The following is a 27,745-nucleotide window of genomic DNA, read 5'->3' on the forward strand; positions in this document are numbered from 1 at the left end:
CCCCTAACACGCGTGCACACAGTCTGGATTTAGTTCAACGCAGCAGGCTACGCTCAGCCATCTAGGAGACTCTGCCTGTCCCCAAAGCACAACTTGCCCAGCAGACGTTCCTCCTCCTCCTCCTCCAAGCTCCCATGCTCAGTGCTGTGCCTGTTCCTTCCCCTGACGAAGCGTTTACAGCCCTTGTGGCAAAGGGTTAGTGTGGCGAAGAGCTGGAAGGCCTTTGCTGATGGCAAGAGGGGGAGAAAAGAGATTCCTGCAGCGGAGCCTCAGAGGAAAGCTCCTTAGCAGCCGATCTTTCTATAAAAATGCTTTACTATAAATTGTCTTCAGTGCTACTTCATAGGTCGCCAAGATTTCCAGCAAATGGTGACCTCTAATGTAAGAACTGTGGCTGTCAGTTTCCGGAGCTACAGCAGTGTCTGCAGAGCTGGCAGAGAAAGCACAAAGACCCCGACCACAGTGGGGTCACCAGCATAGCCACCACGGCCGGCAGCTGCCCACGGCTTCCCGCCGGCACACGTTCCCCTGGCTCACAAAAGTGTGCCTTTCAGGGGGTTCACCAGCAGTGCTTCGCCCAGATTTATTGCAACTGAGTTTACTGCAGTTCTGAATCTGCTCCGTGCACAATTTTTAAATAATTTGGTTACCTTTCTATTTTTGGAAATCTGGCTTGAATATGTTTGGAATAGTATACTGGAATACGAGTCATCTCGCTCCTTTGTTGCATAGTGTCTTGAGATTTGCTGCATCTAAAATTATATTGAGGTTTGGACTCAGTAATTGTAGAGAAAGGGGCATTGCAGATACTCCATCTAATAGCCCAACAGGTTATTATTCTTAAGTGCACATGAAGTTTCTAAAAGAGCAAACACCAAAATTTTCCAGTGTCCTGCATTTTAGGAACGATTGACCATTTGCAAGGTTCTAACAGGTAGTATTGGAAAGATCCTGAATACTTGACCTCCTTTTGAGGCTCCTCACAGGAGTCTTGGTTCTTTGGATTCCCCTGCAAAAACCTAACAACCATTTCTCTCTAGTTTTCAAATAAGACAGCTGTTACTTCAAGCTGTCTTGTTCCCCACTGGATCTGAGGTAAGCTGCTATGAAGAAAAATGCAGTGCTAATGACAAGAAATTACCAAAAAGTCAGTAATTTGCAAACTTAGCCTCCTTAGTGCATAAGAAAAAAATTTTTCATCTGTAGAAATACATTTACTGGCCTCACAATCTCAAGGAAGCTTAATTAAACTAGTATCTTTTTAAGGGAACTTGCAACATCTGATGGAAAATGCAAGCTGAAATGCGGTTCGCCTGCAAAAGCTTCTGTAACCCTGTGGATTTTATGTGGTTTTATCACATGATGCTTGCCTAGCCTAGGACATTGTTGTTTGTGTCAGAGATAAAATGCAATTCTAGTTCACGAGTTCCTACTAAAGTCATATGATTATCATTCACATGTTCCAGCCATTGTGTACTGTGCTCAAGCCACGGATATTAGCCATTAACAAATCTGCATATTGCAGGAGTTCAGCGTCCTCCCGGTTTGTCATGCTGGGAGGGTAGCGCCGTGGAAGGGTGTAGACGTAGGTAAAGCACGGGACGCGGAGGCTGGTGCATGTTTCCTTTCCCCTCTGCCGCAGAATTACTGATTTGTCTGCACATTTTTCCTGAAGGCTTTCTGTGGCAGCAGCTCTGTAACTGGAGCAGCAGTGCAAACTGCCCTACAGAGCTAGATAGTCCCTGACGTTTTCTGCTGTTTTGCCTAGGTCTCACCCACAGTTAGAGCCAAATAAAAGCCACCTGGTATCCAAGGTATTCCACAAATAAAATGTAACCAGCGCAGCCAAAGACAGAGGCATGGGATTCCCATCTTCTTCCTCGGCAAAATCTGCCAGCCCTGCAGGGCAGTGAGGGCTGTCGTCTTTTCTCAGAAAAGCAAGGTTGATAATACAGAAAGCAGGAAGATTTCCATCAGGTGCTGAGGTGCCTTGGCTGAGTGGTTTGGGGTAGGGATTTTTTCTCATTCTGCCATATATACAATTGCTGCTGACTCGGTGGAGCAGTCATGAAGTTAATGCCCTTGTGAGATGCATGGGGTATTCCATACTTTCCCTGTTCTACCTTTTCCTTTTTTTCATAGCAATTAAAAATTGAGCCACACTTACGTTTTGGAGTGAAGAGGGAGCTTGTGATGTCAACCTGCGAGTTCAGAGGTGAAGCTAGGACATATAGCGCCTTTGTATTTCTGTGCATCCCCTGGACCTTGCTCCCAGCACTCTTTGCTTCCAGCTTGCTCTTGCTGGTTAGATGATTGTATAGGAAACGTTACTTGAGAAAGTCTTAGGGCATAGTTAGTATGTGACTTTGAGCAATGTAGACATATTTCTGTCTCTTAATGCTGTCCACTAGCAAATGTGAATAACTTCAACCTTATGCAAGCGTTCTGAAGTTCGGTGAGTATATGAAGAGTACTTTGAGCTCTTTAGATGGAGAGGATTGCCTCATGTTAACAATGTTAATGGCATTAATAAACGTGTGCTGGTTTTCCTTGGGATGCTGGGATTCACAGGTGAAATCACAAATTCTCTTAAATACTGAACAAAACAGTGGTGAAGCATCTCCAGTGCCAGTAATTGGGAATGTCGTGTGTACCGTGGTATCCCTACAAAGATCCGGATGATCCTGCATTTCCGTTCCCGTTCCCCATCGGAGCCTTGTTTTCTTTTAACTCCCTTCTTTGCCACTCTTTGCCTGAATCTTGTATCAGGAATGGGCCTTTCCTGCTTGGACCTTCTTTCCTCCCACCCTTTTGTGAAACTTTTCTTGCTTCTCCCTACCACTTACTGTGGCTTTCAGCTTTGTCCACGTTCGGTCTCCTGATGCACTCATACTGAAAATGAAATAGGAAACGTCACCCCTGTGCCACTCTTTTAAAAGACACGGGGATTTAGGCACAGCTAGGAGGAGATCTATGAAAATAATGACTTTTCTCTCCACTTATCCCCATAACGTAAGTCTCTTCTGAATTCTCTGTTGTTCTTACTTGATTACTCCTTATCTGCGCCACAGTTTTCCTGTGCGTAGCGGAGTGCTCCTGCCACGATCTGGCTGGCACGCCGGGGCCGTGCGCAGCGCAGAGCAAACTCTGCCCCACTGGACACCTGGCGCGGCGAGTGCAGGTGGCACCCATCGTCACCACCCTCCACCGCATGCTTTCTTGCCATCCTCTCTCCTAATTCTGGGCCTAAAATTGAATTTTGTAAAGCTTTCGAGGTGGATGGCTACTTAGGAAAATGGAGCTGGAGTAACCTATTAGCTCCTTGCTAAGAGGAAGTGAAGGAGCCCAGCTTTCTTATCTTCAGCCGGGCTGCAAGAGACACTAATAAATACTGTTAACTCTTTTCCTGAGGCATATGCTTCTCTGCTGTTAAACGTCTTACCTCAAAAGGAAAGTACAGTGCTACTAAGCAGTGATTTTTGTGGTTGTGGGTCTTCATGTCAACACGCGTTATCTGTATTTCAGAAACTGTGCAGCGATGCCCAGGTGAGAGTTTTTGGGAAATGTTGCCAGCTGAAGCCTGGAGGAGATAGCTCTTCTTCCCTGGATAGTTCAATCAATTCATCCTCCTCATTCTCTGATGCGAAAGAACAGTGTCCGAAATATCAGGTGAGTCTCCTTTCCTTTCCTTTTTTTTTTTTTTTTTTTTTTTTCCAATTTGCTTAACCATGTCAAATTCTTACGGCAGGTGAGGTACTGAATATTTTAAACCACCTGAAATTAGACTTTGGTTCCAACTGAGTCATGTTTTAATTCTATGGTTTGGGGTCTGAACAACTCTAAAACCAGCTAGCTGGTTCTCTCAGATGTGTCTTGAACGGCAGGAGTTTCTCTAGGGCAGTTGTCATGTCTTGTGACTGCGGGGATGGCGCTCATGGTCAGCCTTGCGCACAGCGTTGGGCAGTCTGAAGGATGCTCCTCTTTCATGGAAGCGGCTGACCCTCCCTTTCTTAGGAACGAACCTCAGAGGTTTGAGGTGTAGTCATGAGTGACAAATATCTATACGTAGTATAGATGAAGTAATTTATTGCAAAGTGGCAGGGAAGTAGTGCAGAAATGCACTACCTGTAGGGATAAGCTGGGTAACAGCTTTATGGAGAGGGGATTCAGTGATCTTGAGTTATGTTTTACATAAGAGATTTTGGCCATGAGAGTAGCTAGAGTCATCTGACACACATATATTTCTGTCATCTCTCCTTCCATGGATCACAAGTGTTTTATATTAAGCCAGCCTAAAATAGAACTAAGCCCTTCCACTCTTTGTAATGAAGTAATTGTGTGTTTGAGGGAAGCTGCTATCTGCACAACATATTCTGAAGTACAGTACTACTGATGTCTTAATCTACCGTAGATATAAATGAAGAACCTTTCAGGACTGGCTTTCCCACTGTCACGTTAGCAGTTGCTATATTTGGCGAGCTGCATATTCTTGTTTTCTCTTTCTCCTCGCACTCTTCCACAGCTTTAGTAAGGTGGCTGAAGCTCTATTTTCTATTCCTCCCTTCCTGGAAGGGCATTTAGCTGTGGTTATGAAAGGAAGAGACATGTCATTTCTGTCAGCAGCTTCCCTCCAGCACAAAATAAGCTCCTTCACGCATTGTGCGACCAAGAAAAACGATGCCTCCCCCCGCCCCCCCAGCCAGAAATTATCCTTCCTACTGGGCAGGCTCTGTGCAAACAATGCTTAACATCATTAAAGGAAATTAATGTTATTGGTTGGCCTGACAACATCTTTTAAAGTTGTCTAAAGTTTTTCTGTGCAAGTCCCTGTTTCCTCATGCATGTCACCTAGTCCAGATCTTACTGAACTGAGCTGAGCTGTCGTGTGGCTGCAACCATGCTAGAACGAGTGAGAGACTTCCAGCGTACATTGGGCTTGCACGGCGCGTCCACTGCGGGATCTCTGCTGCGTTCCCTGCGCTCTTTCCGGGCTCCTCCAGCAAATGAGCAGAGATCTGTAAATACGTGACTTCATGACATAAATTTTCTCATGCAGTAAAGAAGTATACAAAAGGGCCATAGTAAGTTTGTGCAGGCATCAGCCAGCCTGGCATTTCCTATCTTCTGTCTGCTTAACTGCTGTATTTTGAGATCTCAGAAAGTTACTTGTGTTTTCATGTTGTTACAGTATGTATAAGGTGCTTTTCTGTGTGTGTGTGTGTGTTTCTTTTTTTAAGCTACAAAATGGAAATCCCAACAATACAGTGCTAATAGGACTTTTTACATAGTTCTTTGTATGCTTCCATGTTTAGATACACATGACTATATATGGGTGATTTTAATTGTTCTTTGGAAGATGAAATACGATGTTTTCTTCCAGGCTTCTTTGCGGTATTTTTAATTATGTTCTTTCCAGACCCCTCACAAATGTGATTAGAATCCATTAAGATGAAGCTGAACCTGGTTCTGAACTTGCCCGCAGTTATTTGCAAGTCATTACACCAGTATTACCTCTGGATCTGCTTGTCAATGTTTTCAGGACTGTACATCTTCTTTTCCAGGCTGACTGGTTGATCATGACGTTTGAGATTTATTTCTATATTGCGTTTCTAATTTATATATGTTCTTACTGCTATGAATTTTATATTCAGAAATGTAATTTCCAAATCGTGTAAATTTTACTACCTCTAATATGCTAATGTTGCAATAACAAACACTCCGTGGGTATTTTATGATCAGTTTTTATGTGAGCTCATAAATATGACCTAGGGAGTTGGTTTGTGTCCAAGCTGTCAGTGCCTGGGGTCGTGCCCTTTTTGCCAGATGCTCCTTGGCTGTTTTTCATTTGAGCTTTTAATTTTTAACCCCTTTCCTCAGTTGATTGCACTCTACTTTGGTCTTGACTGACCTTTATTTTGTAGAATTAAAGGCTCAAAGAGCTGAGCTGTAGCAGTGTTTCTGTATTAAATATATGCATCGGTTGTTATGTATGGCAAATCATTTTCATTAGGGGTAGATGAAATCCCAGACTGACACAGACCATGGTTGCAGCTCATCACCCTCTTTGCCTTCAACATTGCTCATCTCGCCTTTCAGAGGGAAGGGAAACCCCTGTAATTAAATTTGAAAGCAGCTGATTTTCACTTGTTTTTTTAATTCAGTTTCCTGACAAGGAGAATCGATAATTTATTTTTAAGTATTTTTCCCCAGCTTTAGAATTAAATATTCACGCTAGCAGAAAGTTGAAACCAAAACCAGCCATCAAGGGCTTGACGTTTATTCAGAATGACTTCTTCAGTTTGAGATCTGCAACAGATTTTAAAGTAATAATCATGGTATTTGGCTGTAGTAATTTGCAGTGTTCTTAATGCAAGATTTTGTGATGCTCACAGGCCTGTCGTTTCCTAGTGCTGTTAACATCCATACTTGCATTTCCTTGGAGCTTCTGGGTCATATTTACAGAATTCAAGGTCTTATTTTTCCAGTACTACCTACACTGCAGCTGGGCAGTTAGGCAGTATGGTATCTTGGGAGGTAAAGATGGGAATTTCTCTGTGACCCAGCTAGTGATCAGTTTTTGCCCTGTTGTAGGAACACTAATAAACTTTGCAATTATATCTTCCTTTTTGTAACTGTTGCTGCTACTTTTATTCATCTCCTGTCTTTTTGGCATTAGTGGCAGATTCCAGAGGTTGATAGTATGGCTGTTAAAATACTACCATCTTAATTGCGAGTGCTTGTAAAGAGCTAAACAGTGAAAAAGTGTTTGAAGTGTGTTGCCTTCGACACGATTAGCGTTTCCTTGCTCTTGCCCTTGTTCTGCAGGCTAGCGTGGACAGCGAGTGGTCGTTTCATATCGGTCCTTATGCCCGGTAGGAATCTGTGATGCGGACACCCTGTCCTTGACTGTGCCGTTAGCTCACTATATGGCGCTGGGCAAAATATTTGGATATATTCCAAGCCTGTTTAGGAATCTGGGTGAGGATTCTGGTTGTTTAGAGTTTGGATTAGGGACACGGAGATGCAGCACTTAGCGCTTTCCAAGCAGGAGGTTATTTTTGTGGCAGATTTTAGGACTTCCTTCTGGAAGGGTTACCCTAATGAAGTGTTACTGCACACCTCGAAGGCGATGTACAGTGCCAAAGTACCTCACCTATGAAGTATCTGAGAAGCTGGAGAAGATATAGCCCTGGGGAAGGGGAGAATAATCTTGTATCGCTGAAAGCATACAAATAAGAAGCTGACCTCTGTCAGCTAGGCAGCCGTATCCAGTTGGTCGCTCTGAGTAACTTTTTAGTCTGACGGTTCTTGTTTGCAGTACTTGATCTGGCCCCCGACGCTGCGTAGTGACATTCCTCTTTTGTATTTAGCTAGTATTGCTTACAGCCAGCCCTCGCCAGTCGAGCTGCAGGAAACGCTCGGCTGGACCGTGGCTTCACCGTGCCGTGGCTCCTTCCTGGTACCATCACAAGAGCAACAGGGAAAAAGCCATATCAGAAGTCAGACACCATCCGCAGGGAGTTATGAATCAGTCTTTGTCAAGGAACCACTGGTCCAGCTTGGCTGCAGGCCACGCTCTGCGTAAGCGGATTGCTAGGGAATTTACGATTCTTCTTGTTTTTGTATCTCTGCTCAAGCAGATACAAGGTTTCGGCTCAGTGGCTCTTACTCAGGAAAGTGTGTAATCATCCCCTTTAACATTAAACGTTTTTGTCCCGCTGACTCAATGCAATTTACATCTGCAGCTCCCCAGTAGATGGCTTAGGTTAGATGATTTTAGTATTTAGTTCGCAGCCAATTTGAAGATCACTTTCTACACTAGCATTAGTTTTATTGAACTGTTTAACTGAGTTGTACAAGCGGTAGTAGAGAAAGAGAGAGATTTTGTATGTTTATCTTTTTTAAATAAGAAATATTTTCCTTAATCATATATTGCCTTAAAACGAAGTGTGCTTCTAAAATGCTTAACAACAAATGGATTTTTTTGCAGGGTTCTCGGTGCTCCTCTGATGCTAATATGCTTGGCGAGATGATGTTTGGCTCTGTGGCCATGAGCTACAAGGGCTCCACGCTGAAAATCCACCAGATTCGGTAAGATTCATTTTTATTGCTAGTCTTTTAAGAAGATTAACTCCTTAGTGCTAATATGTAATGAGTTGAATGCGACAAGTGCAGAGTAAAAGGAATTTCTGGGTCTACTTTAAAGTTACTCTGATGTCACTTTTGACCCAAAATGTGCTTATGTCATGTTTAGGTCTGTAAAATCTGGAGGTAAATGAAATGGAAACGAAAGTCGGTCTTGGCACTGTGCTTCTGACTGACATCTTCCTTTTTGGTCCCTAGCTCACCTCCTCAGCTCATGCTCAGCAAGGTTTTCACGGCTCGCACTGGAAGTAGCATCTATGGCAGTCTAAATACGTGAGTACATTGGAAGTGATGCCCGGTAAATATGGGCAAATGAATGCAAGAACTCGGAAGAGCGTTATTTTAGGAACCTCTAGATTATTTTTCTAAAAAAATAACTTGTTTCCTGTTCTGTTATACCCCGTCACTAGTGTCCTCACCTTTTCCTTGTGGTTGTCTTCATATCAGTTTGCTTTAAGTGAAAGAATGAACCATTCCTTTAGAGCTGATATGGTAGAGCCTAATGTTGTAAGGTACAAAGTACCTGCACCTGGCCAAGGAGACAGGACGGGCACAGAGCAGCGGAGCTGGGGGCTTCAGCCCATGGTGATGAAAAAGACGTTACAAAAATGTCCGTCTTCATACTCCTCAGTGTTCAGTTTTCTGTGTGTTAATCAACCCAGCTCAGCATATGGCATAGGCTGTGAAAGCTTTTTCCAGTGGAAATCTGAGTTCTTGTCTTGTGCCTTTCACTGGGGCAAAAAAAAGCAGTGATGCTGTATTATACTGAAATGCAAATTACTGGTTTTGTTGTGTGTTTTATTTTCTGGGTTTTTTAGGCTGCAGGACAGTCTTGAGTTCATTAATCAAGACAGCAATACGCTAAAGCCTGACCACAGTACAATTATGAATGGACTTCTTGGAAATATAGGTAATTACAAACAGATTTTATTTCCTGGTATCTTTAACTGAGTAATCACAAAACATGAAAGTCTTTTAAAAGGATTAAATGGAAAGACAGGAGAGCTAAAGACTCTACAGAAAATTAATATTGGCAGGGCTTGGGGGAGCAGAAATCAGACAGTTCAAGGAATTAGCAGTGGGTCAGGATAAACCCCCTTTTTATATTCAGCTGTCTATACATGTATATAAAAATACAGATAGATATATTGCAGTTCAAATACAGAAAATTTTGGAAGTCAGCAGTCTGTAGAATTCTGAGAGAACTTTGTTTCCTGGTTTTTACTCAGATTCTTCTTCTTTTTTTTTTCTTAAGGGAACAGAATTTTATTCTTGTTAATAACTTTTGTTGTGTCCTGTACTCTCCGTTGGCCACCTGAGTGCATGTGGCCACATGCTCCATGCGAGTAAACCTTGCACAGTTGTGCTTTAGGTTTTGATGAAATTAGAAAGAATTTTTTTTTTTTTCCCCCTCCCAATTTTGGAAGTTAAGAAATCTTGAAAAGCCATCCCGATTCGCAGCCTTTGTTGTAGAGTGGTGGATGAAGGCTCAGGGAGCGTTAGATCGCAGAAAGAGTGGAAGGTGTTGGTTATTCCCCACGGGGACGTTGGAGCTGATAGAAAAGATGCTGTACTTGGCGCTCAGCTGTCCAGGGTAGCAGCCTGATGAGCTCAGCACCTCCTTCCTTTCCCTTGGTTTGGGTTGTGTACTTCCCTTTCAAATGTCTTTAATAATAGTTGGAATAGGAGGCTTCTTTTTATATTTGCTTTCCAGAATATTGCTTTATGTAAAGTATATTTTTTTTACTAGGGTTTGAGGAAGTGTCAAGTGAATTTGATGACTTTGTTACTCTCGAGTGGGTTTCTGCCTTTAACATGGTCCTAATTCTCCTTGGGTCTAAGTGTTTACTTCTCTCCTTCCTACTGGCTTTGATAAGACAAAGCTGTGTTTTCAAGCTAAGCGTGGGCTTAAATGCTTTTCAGGCTCGAAAGCTGTATACCTTGTTAAAATCATTCCCAGCAGTTAACTTACAAGGGAAGCCAAATGAAGCTGGAAGATACTATTATCTGTTAAATACTTCCTGCCTGCACTAAGTCAAGGAAGTTAAACAGATGCATTTTTCTCCTTGATATTTATTATTCCCCTCAGATTTCTGTTGTGATTTTTTTCCCCATGCCTAAGAGAGTTAGGTGCCCAGATTTGTGAGGGAGGGGAAAGAATTCATTTACTTCTAAGGGTTTGCTGTGTGGCTGCGGTCTGTGCCTGGCAAAGCGTTTTTTCACCGATTTAATTGAGACTGCAAGTTCAACTATGGGTATCGCAACAAGCGGGTGCGGACTGATCATGATACAGGTGTAGAGATGGTGACACTTCCCCGCGTGCAGAAGAGGTAGCTGGCCTGGAGGCGCTCGGGAGGTGCGGGCACCTCGGCTGTCGGCCACGCGGGTACCCAGAACGGGCCAGGGGATGCCGGTACCCGGGCTGCACGCGTTTTCAGCCTGTTTGACAGCGCTTGTTTACAGTTCCCCTTCCAAAGCCGAGGGCGCCCTGGGTGAAGCAGGTAAAGTTAATGTGTAACTGCAGCGTTTCTGACAGGGGGGTCGAAGGCGAAGGAATGCCTCTGACTCACGGCTCCGGCCAGCCTGCCCTGCAAGCAGCGCGCTCTGTTTCGGTTGGGAACTTATTTACAAGCTGCTTTGTTTAGACATGCTGGTTTAAAGAAGGGGGGAAAAAAAACAAAAAAAAAGGCTTCCCTGTCCTTTCCCTGAATGAGGAATTACGGGCTCAGAGCGCGGCAGGGAGCTCTGCTCAAGCGCAGCCTTCGTCTCTCCTGCAGCCGGGAAGCTCTGAGCGAGCAGTCGCTTCAGGTTTGGGAGAGGAACTGGCTACTAATTCATCAAAAGCCCCCGTGCGTTTTTTCTGCCTCTGTATAAAGTAAATATACTCAATCTCCTTTGTTTATCTGCAGTCCAAAATTATTTTTAGTAGGGACTACTAAGACTGCGAACGTGGATTTTTCTGTATGATCGTTTCGCTGACCTGATGCGCCCAGTCTGTTCTCACAACTACTGCAGCCTCCAATTCTCTCTTGGTTCTGCTAAGACGAATTTACGCCCGCCTTGGCCCATTTCCTCCCCCATCTTCCTCGGTGACAGCCTTCCTCAGCCGCCCTCCTGCCAGTGTGGATGTTAAAACAAACATTGTATTCCACGATGAATCTCCCGTTTGTGATCGAGTTAGGCTTTGAGCCTGCATAAATTAATCATTTTCAACTCACTTTCTCTCAAAAAAAAAAAAAAAAAAAAAGCCCTTGGACAGAAACCCCATCCTTGTATGGGAGACAGTGTAAAGTTGGGTCTGTTCTGATTTTCGTTCTATAAATGCTATGTATTCCAAGTGTAAGTTGTTCTCCTTGAATCGCCATTCTCACTGAGCGCAAGGGCTGTTCTCCCGTATATGTGAGTGCGCATTGATGTCGGCTTTTATCTCTCCCTGCCCAGGCCCCCTCCCTCCCTCCCTCCAGACCGTTCTGCTTTACTAACCCCGTTCTCTCCTATGTATTTTACGTTTTGCCGTGTAGGTCTTTCACAGCTTTGCAGCCCCAGGCGGGCGTTCTCTGAGCAAGGTCCGCTCCGCCTGATCCGGAGCGCCTCTTTCTTTGCAGGTTTGCAGTGTGCTGTGTGCTGTGCTGTGTGCCTAAGCTCGCTGGTGTGACGAAACGGCGGGCGGTTGTAGTTTAGCCCTGGAAATAAGACTTTTTAAAAAAAAAAATTTTTTTTTTATTTTTTAGAATATAAAATGGACAGTGATATTTGCTTTCATACCTTTTCATGTCTGGATACATGTTTTAAATCCCCAGAGGACAGCAGATGCTTTAATGGTCCTGTTTGGGGTTCTTTGTTTTGTTTGGGAAATTCCTACATTTGATGATGGATTTCATATTTCTGTCCATAATTCACAGTAGTGTCAAGCTATTTTAATCTGGACTTGCTTCAAGCAAACTAGAAACTAAACATAGTCTAGGTTCATATGTAATAGTCTAGGTTCATATGTAAAGTGGACATTTCTTGCTTTTAATGTCTGTCTCTTATTTCCATGGCTGAGTAGCTTTTGTTTCACAGATGTATTTGTAAAATGTATCACATTTAAGCCTGAGACACTTTTGATCTACTCTATAAGCAGCCTGTGAATCCAGATAGCTTACAGCTTTGTTGAACAACCAATACACTGCTTGCAATGTAAAAATATTTTTTCCTTCAAGACAGCGCTGTAAAATCCTTCTTTAAATTGTATATACAATACCTGCTAAAGGTGGTGTATAAATGCAGTCTTGTTTATATTGTTTTTGGTGATATTTTTTGGTCTGTACACTGAGTACTACCTACATGGCTAGCACCCTTTCAATACATTAAAATTGCACTGAAAAATATCCATGTAAAGAAATAAGGAATGTGAGCCTCATTCAGTCTGTACTAAAGTGGAGATGTGGACTTCAGAAGAATACGTAAAGCTTTTCAAATAAGTGTTTTGGCTTGTTCAGCTTAGCAGCCTTTCTTGGTGATGGCCTTGTGCAGTGCTGTTGATCTGAATTAATGAGCATGTTTTTGTTTCATTAATTACATGGAGATCTGCAAACAAGAGAGGAACTATATATTCCCCTGCTAATTGGTATTCCTTGTTTTACAGTTCACAGCAACCCTATGGATATGCCCGGGAGGGAGCAGAACGAGGACAGAGACAGCGGTATAGCAAGATCTGGTAATGTCAGGTTCATGTGTTAACCCAGTAGACTCGGAAAATATTCAGTAACATTCACTAGATTTCATCCATCTTGTCAATGAGACCTCTAAAACCAGGCCAGATAATCGTTCTGTGCTGAAATGCGAGCGTTCTTTTTTGTTACATATATGCAGTAACGCATACCTGTATATGTATGTACGAGTGTCCTAGGCATCAAGGATTTTCTTTGAGGAACCTCGCAGAGCTCATCTGAACAGCAGTGCCATTTATCAAAGCATGCTGCAAAGGAACAAGTCAAATCAAATGTTGAAATCGATTTCAGTGTTTCCAAACAATACTCTCTGTCATCATATCAAACTGACGTGGAGCAGAATGTTAAATTGTGAATTTCCCTCTGCACCCCTCTCCTCCCACCGTCACAAAAAACATCAGTATATTGGTCACTTAAAACTGTAAAGGCTTTTAAAGGATGTGATTAATGTTACTGCTTTCCACAAAGAATTTATTTCCCGATACACATGGCTGATGAAACAGAGCAAGGGGTAGCCTGCCCTGTGCATGTGTTGCGTATTATGTAAAGCTGCAGGACTGTCCCACCCTTGTAGTGCTTGTAGATCTTGTTAAAGTTAGTATAAACTGGTTATTTTAAGATAAGAATTGTAGATAAGCAAAAGAGAAGACACTCAGTTAGCAACATGCAGTTATCTCAAGGGGCTTCATTCAATCACTGGTATTATTTTCCAAATACTCTTTCTTCTGGAGAGATTTTTATTTATTCCTCTTATTATTGCAGCATCTCTTAGCAGTCTCCTCATCACTCCGTTTCCATCTCCTGGCTCTTCGTTTAACAAAAGCTGTGCTAGCAGTTACCAGCGGCGTTGGCGTCGCAGTCAGACTACCAGCTTGGAGAATGGGGTCTTCCCTCGATGGTGAGCTGGGATTGATAATGCTGGTTGCTTCTCATAATTTTCCACCTTTGTCAGCTTGATTCTGTTCTTGCATACATACATCTGTTCTTGCTGTTGCTTTCTGTGGGGTATTTACAGAGGTGTAAGTCAGACTGTAGTTCAATGCCTGATCTTTTTTGGCATCTGTTTCTTCATGGCATTCATTGTTTTTCACTAAGTAGAAAGCCTTCAGTAAAATTTTTGAGAATAAAAAGCCCTAAAATCCTACTCGCAACACAAACTCTTGGCAGAAGCAGGAGAGAACTATAGGATACCGTATTCTAATCCCACAAACACTTTGAATCTGGTTCCAGATTTTGTGATTGCAGGATCAATTAATGGTTGCTTTAAGAGTTGCAAAATGGGTGTTATCAAAGGTGATGATTTGACAACAACTGTAAGCAAAAGGTGTTCATTGATGTTAAATGTCCTAGAGTTTTACACAAGAAACCAAGGTACCATTTTAAACAGTGGATTACATGAACTTTCTGTTTTTTCCGTGCTTCAAGGTCTATGGATGAAAGCTTTAATTTGTCAGATGACAGCTCTGGTCCTAGCCCAGGAATTGTTAGGAAAAAAAAGATAGCAATTGGAGTCATTTTTTCACTCTCAAGAGATGAAGATGAAAACAACAAATTTAATGAATTCTTCTTCTCGCACTTTCCTCTTTTCGAGAGTCACATGAACAAACTGAAAAGTGCCATAGAACAGGTAAACACAGTTTTTTGGATTTTTGCACTTGTAGTTTGCGCTTGAATTGCTCTGTGTTTCTCCTCAGCTCTTTCAGATTTACTTTCCAACTCTTGCTACTTGTCTGTGTTTAAAAAAAAAAAAAGAAAGAAAAAAAAAAAGAGAGAGATCAACTTGGAACTTGGTCTCTGGTATTGGAATTGCACCAGAGAGGGGCTTTGCTCAACACCTGTGATGCTGCTGCTTATTGCTAGCAAAGGCACAGCATGGATGGGGGTAGATCATGCTGCATTACACTACATGGCTGCTGAAAGGTCGAGCAGTCACTTGGATCAGCCAAGGTGGAAGGGTGCTTTTAAGGCCACGTTTACCTCCTTATTTCAGCTGTATCTGAGTTGAGTGGATTGCAGGATCAGAACCTATTTCTAGGCTATTCCGAACCGTAAATAAACGGCATGCTTTTCTCTTTCTCCCCCAGCCCCCTAATTCTGATGTATAGGAAATTTTCAAAGATTGAATGAATGGTTTCAAATGCGTAGTTAGATTTGCTTCAAATCCCTCTTCTAGGAAATGCTTAGCAATTAATTTGCCATTGCAGTGAAAACTTTGACCCCTTTTGTGCCTTGAAAAGCACAGAAGAGACAGTCTGCAAATGCATGTGCCTCACCTATCTTTCCTTAGATATGAAAGCTGGCACTTGTACCATCGTTTATCGCTTAAATAAACTATTTGCATGACTAGTTGCATGAAAGATAAAGTCAAACACATGACTTTGTTTTCCATTTTCTGTGCTTCTGTAGCTATGTCTGGTGTTACTTACCTGTTTAATGATTGTTTTCAAGGCTATGAAAATGAGCCGTAGATCAGCTGATGCCAGTCAGCGGAGTTTGGCATATAACAGAATTGTTGATGCCCTTAATGAATTCAGGTGAGCAGTTTGTCTCTTTTTTTTTTTTTTATGTCTGTTTCTTCAAAAGCATTTGAGTCTGCCCTAGAGGGATCTTCTCCTTCGTGTAGGTTTTCTTAGCCCTTGGAGGTCTTATCTGAAAAGGAAAATGGTTTTGACCCTTTCTATAAAAGTATAGGATGTCTAATGTCTTCTGAAGAAGTATGTGTAATGAAGGGATTAGCTGGTAACAAGTTACTATGATCTGTTTGTGGCTTGAGATTTTGGCAAGTATGTGTACCCGTGCGAGTTTGGTGTACGTAGGGCATAGATGATCACGTTTTTTTACTGTTCTAGGTAGTAATGAAGTTTCCAGCAACGTCTTAAGTTGTCTTTAATGTCCCATTAAGATGGGGAAAGAGGAATTGCAAATCCATGGTTGAGAAATCCTCCTCTAGTGTATATTTTCCTGATATGTGAGCAAAGCAAGACCTTTACTCTGCACTAAATTCTGCTCAAAAGGAATTTCAGATAACCAGCTACTAAAAAGCAGGACTATCTTCCTCGCACAGAGAGGTGCAGTGCTGTAATCTCTGGCTATCAGTACCTGCAGAGACGCCTCTATTCAGCAGTTAATATACAGAGTAATGCAGATAAGCACATCCCTGGCATTTAACTGTATTTTCTTACCATAGTTTAAGTAATGGGGAGGGAGTTAAAATGAAATCCGTCCATTTCAAGTGATTCATCTCCTCTTGGGTGGGAGTGGCAGGGTGCTTCCTTTCAAAATGGGGCTAGAGCTACTTTTTAAAGACACTGTAGCAGACAGTGCTCTCCTCTTTTTAAAAGAGAATTCTGACCTGTTTGGGTTGCAGATTGTATTTTACCTAACAGTGAAGGATCCTGAGGCTTCACTCAACTTTCTGTAGTACTATTTATTAACTGAACTCTGTGGATTAGGTGATATTTCAGGATGAAGGCGCACTATCTATCTATCTATCGAGATATATCTATATCTAGATATCTATAATGTATCTATATAGATATATCTATATATTTTAAGTCTCCCTTCTCTCCTCCAAGCACAGTTCCCAAAGAGTTCCTGAAGCGGGGGGTGATGAATGCACCTCAGGGTAACTGGGAAGGAGGGCAGAGGGTATGTTCAGGAGGGAACAGGAGGCAAGGAAAAGGTAGTACGTGGGCCTGCAGCACGAACTGGCTGGGAGAAGCCGTGCCAAGGACGGGAACAGAGGGAGCTCGTGACCGGCGAGAGCCGTGGAGTCTGCCCAGGGGGCCTGGGACGAGTTCAGCGACTTGGCGCGGCCACAGGCTTCTCTGCTCGCCCTCCCCGCTCTGCTCTGCCCTCCTCCCCTTTCTCACCCAAAGCAACTTCTGCGCGTTCCCGTCCCCTGATAAAACCGTCCGCCCCGCTGCTTTCCCCAAACCTCCCCAAAAACATTCCCCCCTCAGGACGTGTTCGGCGGACTTTGTCCGTTCTCCTTTGTCCTTCCAAGTTAAACAGTCTCCGAGCGGTGGGAGGGCAGCTCCCCTCCGAGTCGAGTGTCGGAAAAATAAGCCTGAGAACCGCTGGCGCGGGCCAGATACCCCTCGCTCGGCTTGCCCTCCTCGGAGGGAGGTTCGGCGGGGTCGCGCCTCGGCCGCGTGGAAGCGTTAAGCTTGAGCTGAGGAGGGGAAGGCCGCTGTCAGCCTGCCGACGCAGGCCGAGAAGGAAAATAACGTCCCGCTCCGCGGTGCGAGATTGGCAGCCGCCTCGTCTGGGCTGCTGCGAGATGCGATCGTTCGCGTGACACGGAGCTTGCGTAACCGCCACTGGAAGCCTGTGTGTAACTACCGGTTTTATGCAGAGGTTTCCATGGTGATATAAATATTACTCTTTAATAGTGTGACGAGGTGAATTAAATCCAGTATAATTTCATATAAATGAATTTCCCGGGGCAGCAGACTTTGGCGATTCTGTTTTTTAGCTGAGTATGCTAAGAGGCAGGCGAGCGGGCGGCAGGGCCGCGCCGGGCCGGCTCCGCAGGCCGCCGAGGCGCCTGTGCCCTGGCGGTGCCTCAGGTGTGCTGCCGGCCCTCCTAGCTGGAGCAGCGTTTTTGTAACGGGCAAGAGCCACTTGCTTCTGAAAGCAAAGCAATAGAGTGGGGAGGGGAAAAAAAAAAAAAAAAGGGCATATTTAAATACTGAAGGCTGGATGCAAAGATGTTTTGGCACCGATTCAGCAAACCCATTTAGGCCACTATTATCTCTTCAGGCGTCTGCTTTCCCGCTGGAGTCACGGGGAAGTCAGGAGGCTGAGTCCTTCGCTGAACCTGAGACCTGCCTTCATCGCTACCCTCTTAGCAAATTCTGCTGGAGGGAAGAGGGGTGCTGACTGCAGTGGGCTGCTGTTTCTGAAACAACAACCCCGAGCTGCTGTACTTCATTGTAGGCTTTTTTGAAGGAGAAAATTGACACTTCCTTTTAAATGGTAAAGCTTATTTTACATTCTGTTTTGCTAGGCTTGCAGAGGTTCTCGCGTGGAGCTGACGCACACGTCTCTGGTCCTGCGAGGTGACTGGAGTAGCCTTAAGTCGCCGAGGTGGGGGGACCGGCACTGCTTTTCTCCTGGCTGCATGATCCCGGAAAAGGGAGGTGGGAGAAGGGCAGTGGCTGCCGTAGCCCGCTGCCCCCGAGATGCCCCTCCGCGGGCAGCTCTCGTGGCCGCAGGTCAGCCTGCGGGCAGGGGGACGCTGCGCTTCCCGGCCCGCGCGGCGGCTGGGCAGACGCCCTCCGTCGCTCCTGTCGTCTCAGCCTGGGCAGAGCAAAGCTGTCGTCTGTGGGAGGCCGCCCGCAAGTCGATGCTCCAGGTCTACCCTTGCCTCGTTAGTCACTTGAAAACTATTCTTAATTTTCTAAAGCACTGATGAATTTAGCTAGTGACACTTAGAGGCTCAAGACTCGTTGGATGTCAGCTGTGCAGACACATGACTTATGAAATAAGCTACTGTACTTGCATAAACGTTTCGGCTGCCTCAGTCCTCGAGGCCAGCGGAGTGCATTGATAATCCTGATTATGCAGCTGAGTAATACCTGTGTGGCAAATACGCAGGCTGGCAAGGAGACGCTGAGCGTGGGCCTAGGGAAACACCTCTCCGCCTTCTGGCAGCCAAATTTCATCCTGTTTTCTGCCAGTAATTTTTAAGCAGCTTACGCCGCTGTGCGCTGAGGGCTGCGGGAGGGCCCCGGGGCCCGTGGCGGCCGGGCCCGGCGGCGGCGCGGGCTCCCTGCGTCGGGAGCGCCTCGCTCCTGCCGTCGTTTTCTTCTTCCTTCATAGGCAAAAAAACCTGGAGGAGGAGGGAGTGGGGAGAGGGGAGCCAATTCACGCTAAGTTTAAAAAAAAAAAAAAAAAAACCTCACGTTTTCTTTTTCCAAATAAAACAATAGCTGGAGAGAGTTAAGATTTGTCATTGCACTCCGGTTTCTGAAGAGCAAAGCACGTGGCACAGCACCGGCTGGGGCGAGCAGGGTGGTCCCGGGGGAGAGCGGGCCGAGGGGCGCGGAGCGGCGCTCCGGCCGCGGGAGCCGTCTGTCTCCCTCGGTTGCGCGGCGCTAGGGGAAAGGCTTCTCAGGCCGGGGCTGCAAAACAGCCAGAGCAAAGACAGGAGGAGGTTTGCGGCTGAGGTTTGAGGCGAGCGCATCAGGAAGCGGAGAGCCGAGCACCTGACGCAGGGTCGGCGCTGCGGGGAGCGGAGGCGCCCGGGCGCCCTCCTCTTCCTCGCTCGCCTGAGGGGCCCCCTGCGCCCCCAGAGCGCTTGCTGGATGGAGGGGTTTGGGTCCTGCTGTCGTTTTCGTTTGGCTGAGCCGGGTTTTTTGCTTTGTTCCAAGTTGCAAAATCCGCTTCAGATGTAGAGCTGTTTTCTGCAGAGCTTCCCTTGCGCCCCGGGGGCCCGCTGGTCCCCGCCGGGTGCAACAGCTCGGCCTCCCGGAGGCGTTTCTCTGCTTAAACCCCTCAAACGGTGCTAGACCCTCCGCAGGAGCAGAGCCTCCTCCGAACCGCGCTTTCCCCGGCCCGTCGCTGCGAGCTGCGGCCGATGGGGGCGCGCGGGGGGGAAAGGGGCTCCTGGCTGCAGGCGGGTGATCTGATTTGTAATTGTCGATTTTTTTTTTTAATTGTTGTTTTTTGATTTGATTTAGTTTAATTTTTTTTTTTTTTAAAGAAACGGAAGGCGAGTGCTGCTGCCTGCGTGCCGAGCGGGGAAGCAGTTAATCCTTGCCCTTGCTCGCTGGGCCAGCGCCGTGCGCTGGCGCTGAGGCTTCCCTTTACTGCAGTCACATGCCTGCTGGCCGCCCGCCAGCCGAATCCGATCGCTCTCGGAGGAAACACTATCAGTTGCAGATGCAGCCAGGGTTACCAGAATAGTAAATAACGAATCACAAGACTTGGTCTATCTTTTCAACGAAAACAAATATTTTAATGTGTTGATTTCAGTATAGAAGTGGTTTCTTCTTTCAAAACAGTTGCGCTGCTAGCTGCAAGAGGCTCGGCTTGGGTTAGTTTGCATGTGCAGCCAGAATAAGCTTTATTTTCGTGTTAAGTTCTTAGTTTTGTCTTCAGCTTCTAAGGTCAGCTGTGGCTGAGGCGTGTGAGCGTTGATGCTGGCTTCGGGCTCTGGAGCTCCTCGGGCTCCGAAGCCCCTAGACGGGGGTTTTCTCCCTCTCTTTGGGCCCCTCGTCACGTGCGCCGCAGGCAGCGGGCTGGGTGCTGAAAGCCGCCTCCGATAATCCCACGTCCAGCCCGATCCCGTCGCTGCCGAGCCGTGAAATCCCTGCGCGGCGGGACAGCTGCGGCGCGGGAGCCCTTCCAGGCCTTTTGCAGGGCAGAGAGAACGGAGGTCCCAGCCCGGGGAGGGCGGCCAGGCCGCGGCTGTCCGGCGGCGTCCCTCTGCGGGCACCCTGCAGGGCTGGCCGGCGGCCGCCTCGAGTTTGCCTTTCTGCCGCGCGTGCGCCGTTTCGTTTCGCCCGCTCCGCTGTCACGGCAGGAGCGTGGCAGTCCGGCTTCTGGGGAAGCGGGGTTGGGTTCGACCGTTGCGAACGTACGGTATGGATCGTGGTGTCAACGAGAACTGAGAGCGTGAATAAGACAGAAACGGCGCGCGCGCTCCTTCCCCTCCGGAGCGTGGCGTAGGGTGCCGTGCCGTGCCGCCGGCCGCGGGGTTTCACCGCAGCAGCTGAAGCGCGGCGGAGCGGGCCGCCGCTCCGGGGGCCTTCGGCGGCAGCGCGGGCCCCCGCTGCGCTCGTCCGGGCCACGGCTGCGCGCGCGGGGCCAACGCGCCCGGTTTCCTGCGGGTAGCGCGGGGCCGTACGTCTTGCGGCGTGAAAACGTTTCTTCTAGAAAAAGCAGTGTGTGTGTTGGGGGTAACCTGACCTGATCAGTCATTTCCTTTGTTTTTTTTCATGACTTAGGTTTTTAGCATGATGAAAACGTAGGTTCCCGTAGCGTCATAACGTAGGCGTTGTGTTTAAAACAAAACTAATCCGGATTAGGCGAGGAGTTTATCAGTTGTCTGCAGGGTTTTAATTTGGTATTTTGCTGCAGAGCCAGAGTTTCAATCCGACGTTTTCTGTCCTCTGTGAAATCAAAAAGGATGCGGGTAGGTGCGTACTCCCTGAAACCGTGGCGTAACTTGGATCTCTCATGCAGTATAGTTAAAAGTTAAAGTTCCTGTTTTCTACAAATCCAGCCTTCAGTGGATTTGGCACCGAGATGCAGCAATTTCTAAAGCAAGAAGAAAATTAAGGCGCTTCGGTAAATCAGGTGCACAAAAAAATTGCCCTAGTCACAAGTGAAGCAAGAACAAGGGAGGATTCGCATGTTTTGGATGGAGTGGAGAGAAAGCAGGGAGATAACAAGAAAAAAAAGTTAATTTCTTCCCCCCTCAGAATAGGGCAGCTACTGAATTTTGACAGCGGATGCTGTTGTGCCCGAGGTCAGCTCGGCTGGACGCCTGAAGCCTCTGTGAGGTTCAGCTCTGCGGGGTGGAAAGGTGCATTTGTACCGCGCACTGAACAACACGATGCGGATAACGGTCGACGAGAGAAAGTTTCCTTCCGACAGAAGCAGCGGTTGGAACTAAATGTTGCAATAAAGTCTCTGAATAGGAATTTCTGCCTTCCGTTGTTTTGGTTAATTTTGTGGATTTTGTCTGTTTTTTCTTTAGAACAACTATTTGCAATCTCTATACCATGCCACGGATCGGGGAACCCGTCTGGCTTACTATGATGTCCGGGACACCAGAAAAGAACCAGCTCTGCCATCGCTTCATGAAGGAGTTCACTTTCTTGATGGAAAATGCTGCTAAAAACCAGTATGATGGATTTGAGTTTTTAAACGCATATCTATTTATGCCTTTTTATTTAAAATCAGTCTTTAAATCTTGTTTTTTAAATCCTGATAATAAGCGAGAAAGAGCCAAAAGCCCATAAATGCCTTAGTTTTAAAACAAAAAAGAAATAAGAAAGTATCTCATTGGATGCCTGCTTCCTCACGATGCTGCGAATCCTGGTAAAGGCTACACGTTTGAAACATGTCCATAGGAAGCGCGTGATGGGTGTGTATGTCTGGAACGGGGTGAACGTGCCTCATGAAATGCATTAATCTACCTTTCAAAATCAGTTATCATATGATGAGCAAGGTTAGACAGTCAGTAAGAGCCACGTGTGTAATACTGTCTGACCGCAAATTGCTAGCAAACCCGACTTCTGTAAAACGCCAGAAAAGAAATAACTTTGTTAATACTCACCATTATGCCCTCCGGACGTAGCCGTGGGCAACGTTGTTAAAATTGGAGAAGGAAACTGTTCTTGATAAACTCCGTAGAATCTGATAAATATAGTCTTTTGTCAACTCTTCATCCTTTCCCCGAGGCATGCGTAGGGGAAGTTTTTAGAGCGTTTGGCTGTACTGAAATCCGAAAACGAGCACAAACATGTGAAGCTGGAGCGGGAATGGAAGTGCGAACCCAGCTGTTAAGTCAAGGAAAGGCACTTCCCTGGGAACGTGGCGCCGGCGTGGGGGGTCGCAGCACGGCTGCTCCTCCTGCCCGGCGGCTTGGCCGGTTGCTGTGGTTTTTGTGCCCCGGGCCCTGGCGCCGCGGCACAGTCGGCGTTTCTGCCGCCGGGCAGCCGTGGCCGCCGGGCCGTTTGGCAGGGGGGTCGGGGCATTTCCTGAGGAGCGTTCCCACCGCCGGGGCGGCTTCTCCTGGGATTCGCCCCATCAGTCCCTGCCGTTCTCGGCCCGGCTTTTGGGTGCGTTTCAAGGGTTGGGTGTTTGCTTGTTTCATTTTAAATATAGTGAGATTTACACTGGTGGAAGCAAGAGGAAAATTGAGCCCGGACTGCGTTTCAGTCTAGTTTTAACTCCCCTCTCCTCGTTTCCTTGGGCTGTCTTTGGCGGGGAAGCAGGGCCGCGTTTGAGCTGCGGGGGGCCTGGTGCCCGCGAGCTCCTCGGAGCCTTGCTCTGGGCCCCGCGGGGTGGACTCGCTCCCGGCGCCCGAGCGCGGCGCGGCGCAGCGGCCGCCAGCACCATCTGCCGGTGCGCGGGCGGCCTCGGCGTGCCGCGGGTGGACGGGGCGAGGAGGGAAAGCCTTCCCCCCACGGCAGCAAAACCCATGCTCTGTCGCTGCGGTACATCACAAAGTTCACGTTTCTCAGGAGGCTTTTTCAGCTTAGCCGCTTAGCTCGTGGAAACCCTTTCGCCTGCGAAAGGACACAGCCTTCCTGGCGAAGCGCTGCTGCGATCCCTACCTTTCTCTTATTGCTGCTATTTCGGAATTTGGGAGGGGGGTGTTTATTTTTGAAAAGGAGCAACTGTATCTGCCTAAGTTACATAACAGTTGCAGAAAAGAACACGGCACCTAACTACTTCACAGGTTTGGCAGCAAACAGCTTAGCCTTCCTTGTCGTTAATAGTCAGGGATTTTAAGGAGAGAGGATCTGCTGCTTGGACTTGAGGCCACAGAGTGCCACCTTCTTCTTACAGTAAACAAAATAACCTTTTTCTTGAGATATTTTACAATACAAAGCTTGCAAGATAGGAAGTCTCATGATGTTTGCCAAACTGAGGAACTGAGATGGCCATGGGTTTAAAATATTTAATTTTACTTTAAATACATGTTCTGTGCAGGGGTTGGGGGTGGAGAGTGCAGCCCCCCCCCCCCCCCCCGGGAAAAAGAGAAGAATAAAGACAGACGGAGCGATCTCTGCTGTGCTCGTTAGGTTGTTTCTGGCGTTTCTGGTCTGAGCACGTTGTAGAATTGCTGTCAATTCAACATGCTGGAAAAAATAACATTGAGCGTTTTGTTTTCAGGTTTTTACCAGCTTTGCTGACTGCAGTCCTGACTAACCACCTGGCCTGGGTCCCTACCGTCATGCCGAACGGGCAGCCGCCTATCAGAATCTTCCTGGAAAAGCATTCTTCCCAGAGCGTGGACATGTTGGCCAAAACTCACCCATACAACCCGCTGTGGGCACAGCTAGGTATGTGGCAAACTTCTCTCAATGATGTTACAGGTTTGCACAAACGGGTATGAACGTAGTGATTTCTACTGATGTGTGTTACTTCCTTTTGCCAAGTTATAACTCCTTTTTTACTTAAAACAAGGCAAAACTCTGCATTTCAAGCTTAAGGCAGGGACAGTATTTATTATACGTTGCTGTAATTTCTTAAGGCAGTGCTGGCTATAAAATGGCAGCCAAAAAATAAAGTCCTCTTTTTAGTCATCTACAGCAGATCTCTTAAGGTCACCTGCCCTGGCAGTGATGGAGGACTCTGGTCCTTCTCTGGTCCTCTCCCTATAAGGAAACTTCATTTTTTACTTTTTGGGATGCTGCTATCAACAAGCCTGATTCTAAGAAGAGCAAATCAAGGAAATCATCTTTTGAGGGGAAATGGACATACTGTCAATGCAACAGACAAGGAGTGACACGGTGCAGGGAAACATGAATAGGCAGAGCCCCTGGGTAAAGTTTCAAAGCCCTTTGAAACTAGCGGCTTGAGTCGTTGGTCATGCCGCCTTCTAAGAGCTGCTGAGGAGAGGAGCTTCCTACTTTTGGTCAGATTGTAGTGCTCTGTGCACAAGCTGTCATGGAATTTGGTTGGGAAAGGGAGCGGAAAGTTTTATGAAGTTGCCCTGTCCTGATAGAGGCAGCGATGGCCAGTGACTTAGAAAGGAGACACTTTTCCAACTCGTGGGACGCAAGGGATCCGCTGTTTCCAGGTAGGCTTTCAGTGCCTCTTGCATCCCTTGTCCCCCAGCCCTGTGTTCACCCAGTGCCCTAATACCTCCAGAATAAAACACAAGCGCCGGCTCTGCCATACGCAAATCTGGAATGTGGTCTTCCAAGCTGTCAAAAACCATCTATCCAACCCATACTAGGGCTTAAGGGGAAGGAAGAGAAAAGTTGGCTTCAGCTCTGCATCCCCACTGCCACTGTCTGCCTTTGGTCTTGGCATAGACTTGCTTCTCCTTACAGCTTTCCTTGGTAGTTAAAAGTTCAGCCCAGACCTTCCAAGGCAATTCAGAGCAGATGCCTCCTCTCTCTCATGACTGTATAAGGAATCTAGGAGTCTAGCTTCCAAAGCTAGGGACTGAAGTTAGGTGGTGTGAATACTCCCTAACATGTGAGATCAGATGTCTCCCTGACCAGCGTGTCATCTTACATATGATACCAACAGCATCATTAGGATTCTCTGTATTAAAAACAAAATACCAGCACAGCCATGTCCTCGCTGTTCTCCTTCAGTTTTTTCCTGTTGTAGACCTGGCCTTTGAAAGCTTGTTCAAATTTTGTTCACAGCATTTGTCTGTTTGATGCAGATTTATTGAAGCGTGATTTATTCTAAAGATGAAAAATATGTCTGTTTTATTTCCTATTCTAGGTGACTTGTATGGGGCTATTGGTTCACCTGTGAGATTAGCAAAAACAGTTGTTGTTGGCAAAAGGCATGACCTAGTACAGAGATTGCTTTATTTCCTCACTTACTTCATCAGATGCTCTGAACTTCAAGAGACGCACCTTCTAGAAAATGGGGAAGATGAAGCCATTGTCATGCCTGGAACTGTTATAACTACCACATTGGAGAAAGGAGAAGTAGAAGAATCTGAATATGTGCTTGTCACAATGCACAAGAACAGGGGCAACTTGCTACCAAGGGAGTCTGAAGAAATGAGAACTCCTAACTGCAGCTGTAAATATTGCAAATGTCCAATTGCCCTTGCACAAAACACGGAAGCTGTTTCACAGCAAGAGAGAGAAGATGCACAAAACGCTCCTAAGGTAGACCTGGAAACGTCTTCAGATGAGAACAGAACTGTTGTTTCTAATGATTGCCAGGAAGATACTCTTGACGTTCAGCAACCGAGAACCTGCCTGGACGCTAAACTAGAGACGGTAGTCTGCACAGGGTCAGCTTCACCTGAAAAATGCTTATTGACGGAATCTGGTTTAGAGCCAACAGCAAATGCGTGGAGGAATGAAGACTCGCTGGAATCCAGCAACCAGGCCGTCGGTGTAACAAGGTCACCCGGTATAGCTGTGGAAAAGAAGCCTCCAGATAAGCTCTTCTGTGATGCCTTTCCTTGCAATGCTGCTGAAGCTCAGACAAAGGTGACTTTCCTCATCGGAGATTCCATGTCACCTGATTCAGACATTGAACTCAGAAGTCAAGCAATAGTGGAACAAATTGCTAGGCATCACAGCCAGCCAGCAACGGAGGAAGGAGTGGCTGCTGATCAGAACTGTGAAGCTAAACAAACTGTTGAGGACCAAAACAGAGACTGTGGGACAGCTGAACCCTTTCCTCAAGTTGCTAGTGAGCATCAGAGCTGGAATCCAAATCCATACAATACTGAGAGCATGAGTCTGTTTGATGAATATTTTACTGATGACAGTTCAATTGAAACCCGGACTATTGATGATATTCCAGGGCAAGCAGCTACAGACCTTCTTGCTCACAGCAGTAGCTTAGACTTTTCTAAAAAGCTGTGTACAAAGACTAGCAAACCACCCAGTGAATTTTGTAAGTTTATGGACTCTGTTCGACAGGAGACCTACAAAAACTGCTTTGCTGAGCAGGACCAAAGAGACAAAATCTCTATTCGTGTCCCCCATGGGGATAGAGAAAATGCAGAGAAAAAAGTTGCCCCGGGAATTGATTGGGACATTCCGAGAAATGAGAGCTCAGACAGTGCCCTGGGTGACAGCGAAAGTGAGGATACAGGTCATGATCTAACTAGACCAAGCAGTAACTATTATGGAGGAGAGCAAGAAGACTGGGCAGAAGAATATGAGATTCCTTTTCCTGGGTAAGTACTATTCAGCAGTTAATAGATTCCAAAAGACACAACCTCTTCTCATGTCACGTGTTTGGAGGAATGTAGCCTAACTTGACATCAGTGGTTGGAAAAGTGTGTCTTGAGCTTGTTGGTTGTAAAAGAATATGAAGAGATCAGTTGTCTAGAGAAAAATATTATTTGTGCATTGCCATCTTGGCTCGAATCCTTTTCTTCTACAGTGGGCTGACTGCGAAAGCTGACTTGCGAATGCTTCTTTTTTAAAAGCTGCTTGAATGGAAGATAGAGGAGATACAATAAATGTGAAAATGCAACCTCACTGTAAGCTGAATTTAGTGTTTTCTATTGTGTATCTCCATGATATGCCTTTCTTGCAGGTCAAAATTAGTTGAAGTGAACTCTGTCCAGCCCAGTATTGCCAACTTTGGAAGATCCTTACTAGGTGGCTACTGTTCATCATACGTCCCTGACTTTGTTTTGCAAGGAGTAGGAAGTGATGAAAAGCTGAGACACTGTTTGGTGTCAGATTTGTCGCATGCTGTGCAGGTAATTAAGCTATATTTGGTAAATGTATTTGTCACAGTAGGGAAAGGCAAATGTTTTTGAATCAACAAACATGCAGGAAGTGAAAATATTTACTGTCACAGCTCTTTTCAGATTTCTCCAGTCCCAGGTCACCAATTCTTTTCTCCTCTCTCAATTAACGTCTCTGAAAAGCGTGGTTAATTTTGTGTGGCTCCAGATTCGTAGCGCAACTTAGACTCCCACTGAAGCCGCTCATGCCCTTGGGAAGACAGGTCCCAGTGCTAAGCCTTAGAGAAATTACAGTCTCTTGTAGACATCGCAGCCTGCTGATGGTGGCATGTCCCAAGTGTGGAATGACATTAAGACTAAACATCGAGATCGCTGCATATCTCTTCCTGGGCACGTAGTCTTAGTACAGTGGATGCGCAGAGGTGCCCTTTGCGCCCTTGGTCCATTTGCCATTTCCATGCGTGTCTAACCAACATGCTGCTGCTTGCGGGGCACAGCGTGTTCTCTGTGG

The 27,745-nt window shown here is 46.1% G+C and overlaps 1 protein-coding gene across 15 annotated transcripts in view; it reads left to right on the forward strand.

Moving 5' to 3' along the window:
* The window catches only part of FNIP1 (folliculin interacting protein 1), a 73,460-nt gene that overhangs the window by 39,396 nt on the left and 6,319 nt on the right, over positions 1–27,745 (forward strand). For 6 of the 15 annotated variants that reach the window (XR_011143996.1, XR_011143995.1, XM_068960006.1 and 3 more), the window contains exons 3-16: positions 3,526–3,669; positions 7,991–8,091; positions 8,344–8,418; positions 8,964–9,055; positions 11,667–11,750; positions 12,773–12,844; positions 13,620–13,755; positions 14,283–14,484; positions 15,306–15,391; positions 21,568–21,714; positions 23,715–23,884; positions 24,550–24,624; positions 25,287–26,712; positions 27,078–27,246. Coding sequence is in view for 13 of the 15 variants with exons in the window: in XM_068960006.1 (XP_068816107.1) it covers positions 3,526–3,669; positions 7,991–8,091; positions 8,344–8,418; positions 8,964–9,055; positions 11,667–11,750; positions 12,773–12,844; positions 13,620–13,755; positions 14,283–14,484; positions 15,306–15,391; positions 21,568–21,714; positions 23,715–23,884; positions 24,550–24,624; positions 25,287–26,712; positions 27,078–27,246 (2,979 nt within the window). In the remaining 2 variants the exon portion in view is untranslated. Of the gene's footprint in view, positions 1–3,525; positions 3,670–4,793; positions 5,082–7,990; positions 8,092–8,343; positions 8,419–8,963; positions 9,056–11,666; positions 11,751–12,772; positions 12,845–13,619; positions 13,756–14,282; positions 14,485–15,305; positions 15,392–21,567; positions 21,715–23,714; positions 23,885–24,549; positions 24,625–25,286; positions 26,713–27,077; positions 27,247–27,745 lie in introns of those variants that run through there. The other 9 variants (XM_068960007.1, XM_068960015.1, XM_009679156.2 and 6 more) reach the window with 4 other exon arrangements.

Source organism: Struthio camelus, chromosome 13 (genome assembly GCF_040807025.1).
Source record: "Struthio camelus isolate bStrCam1 chromosome 13, bStrCam1.hap1, whole genome shotgun sequence".
NCBI classification, from domain to species: Eukaryota; Metazoa; Chordata; class Aves; order Struthioniformes; family Struthionidae; genus Struthio; species Struthio camelus.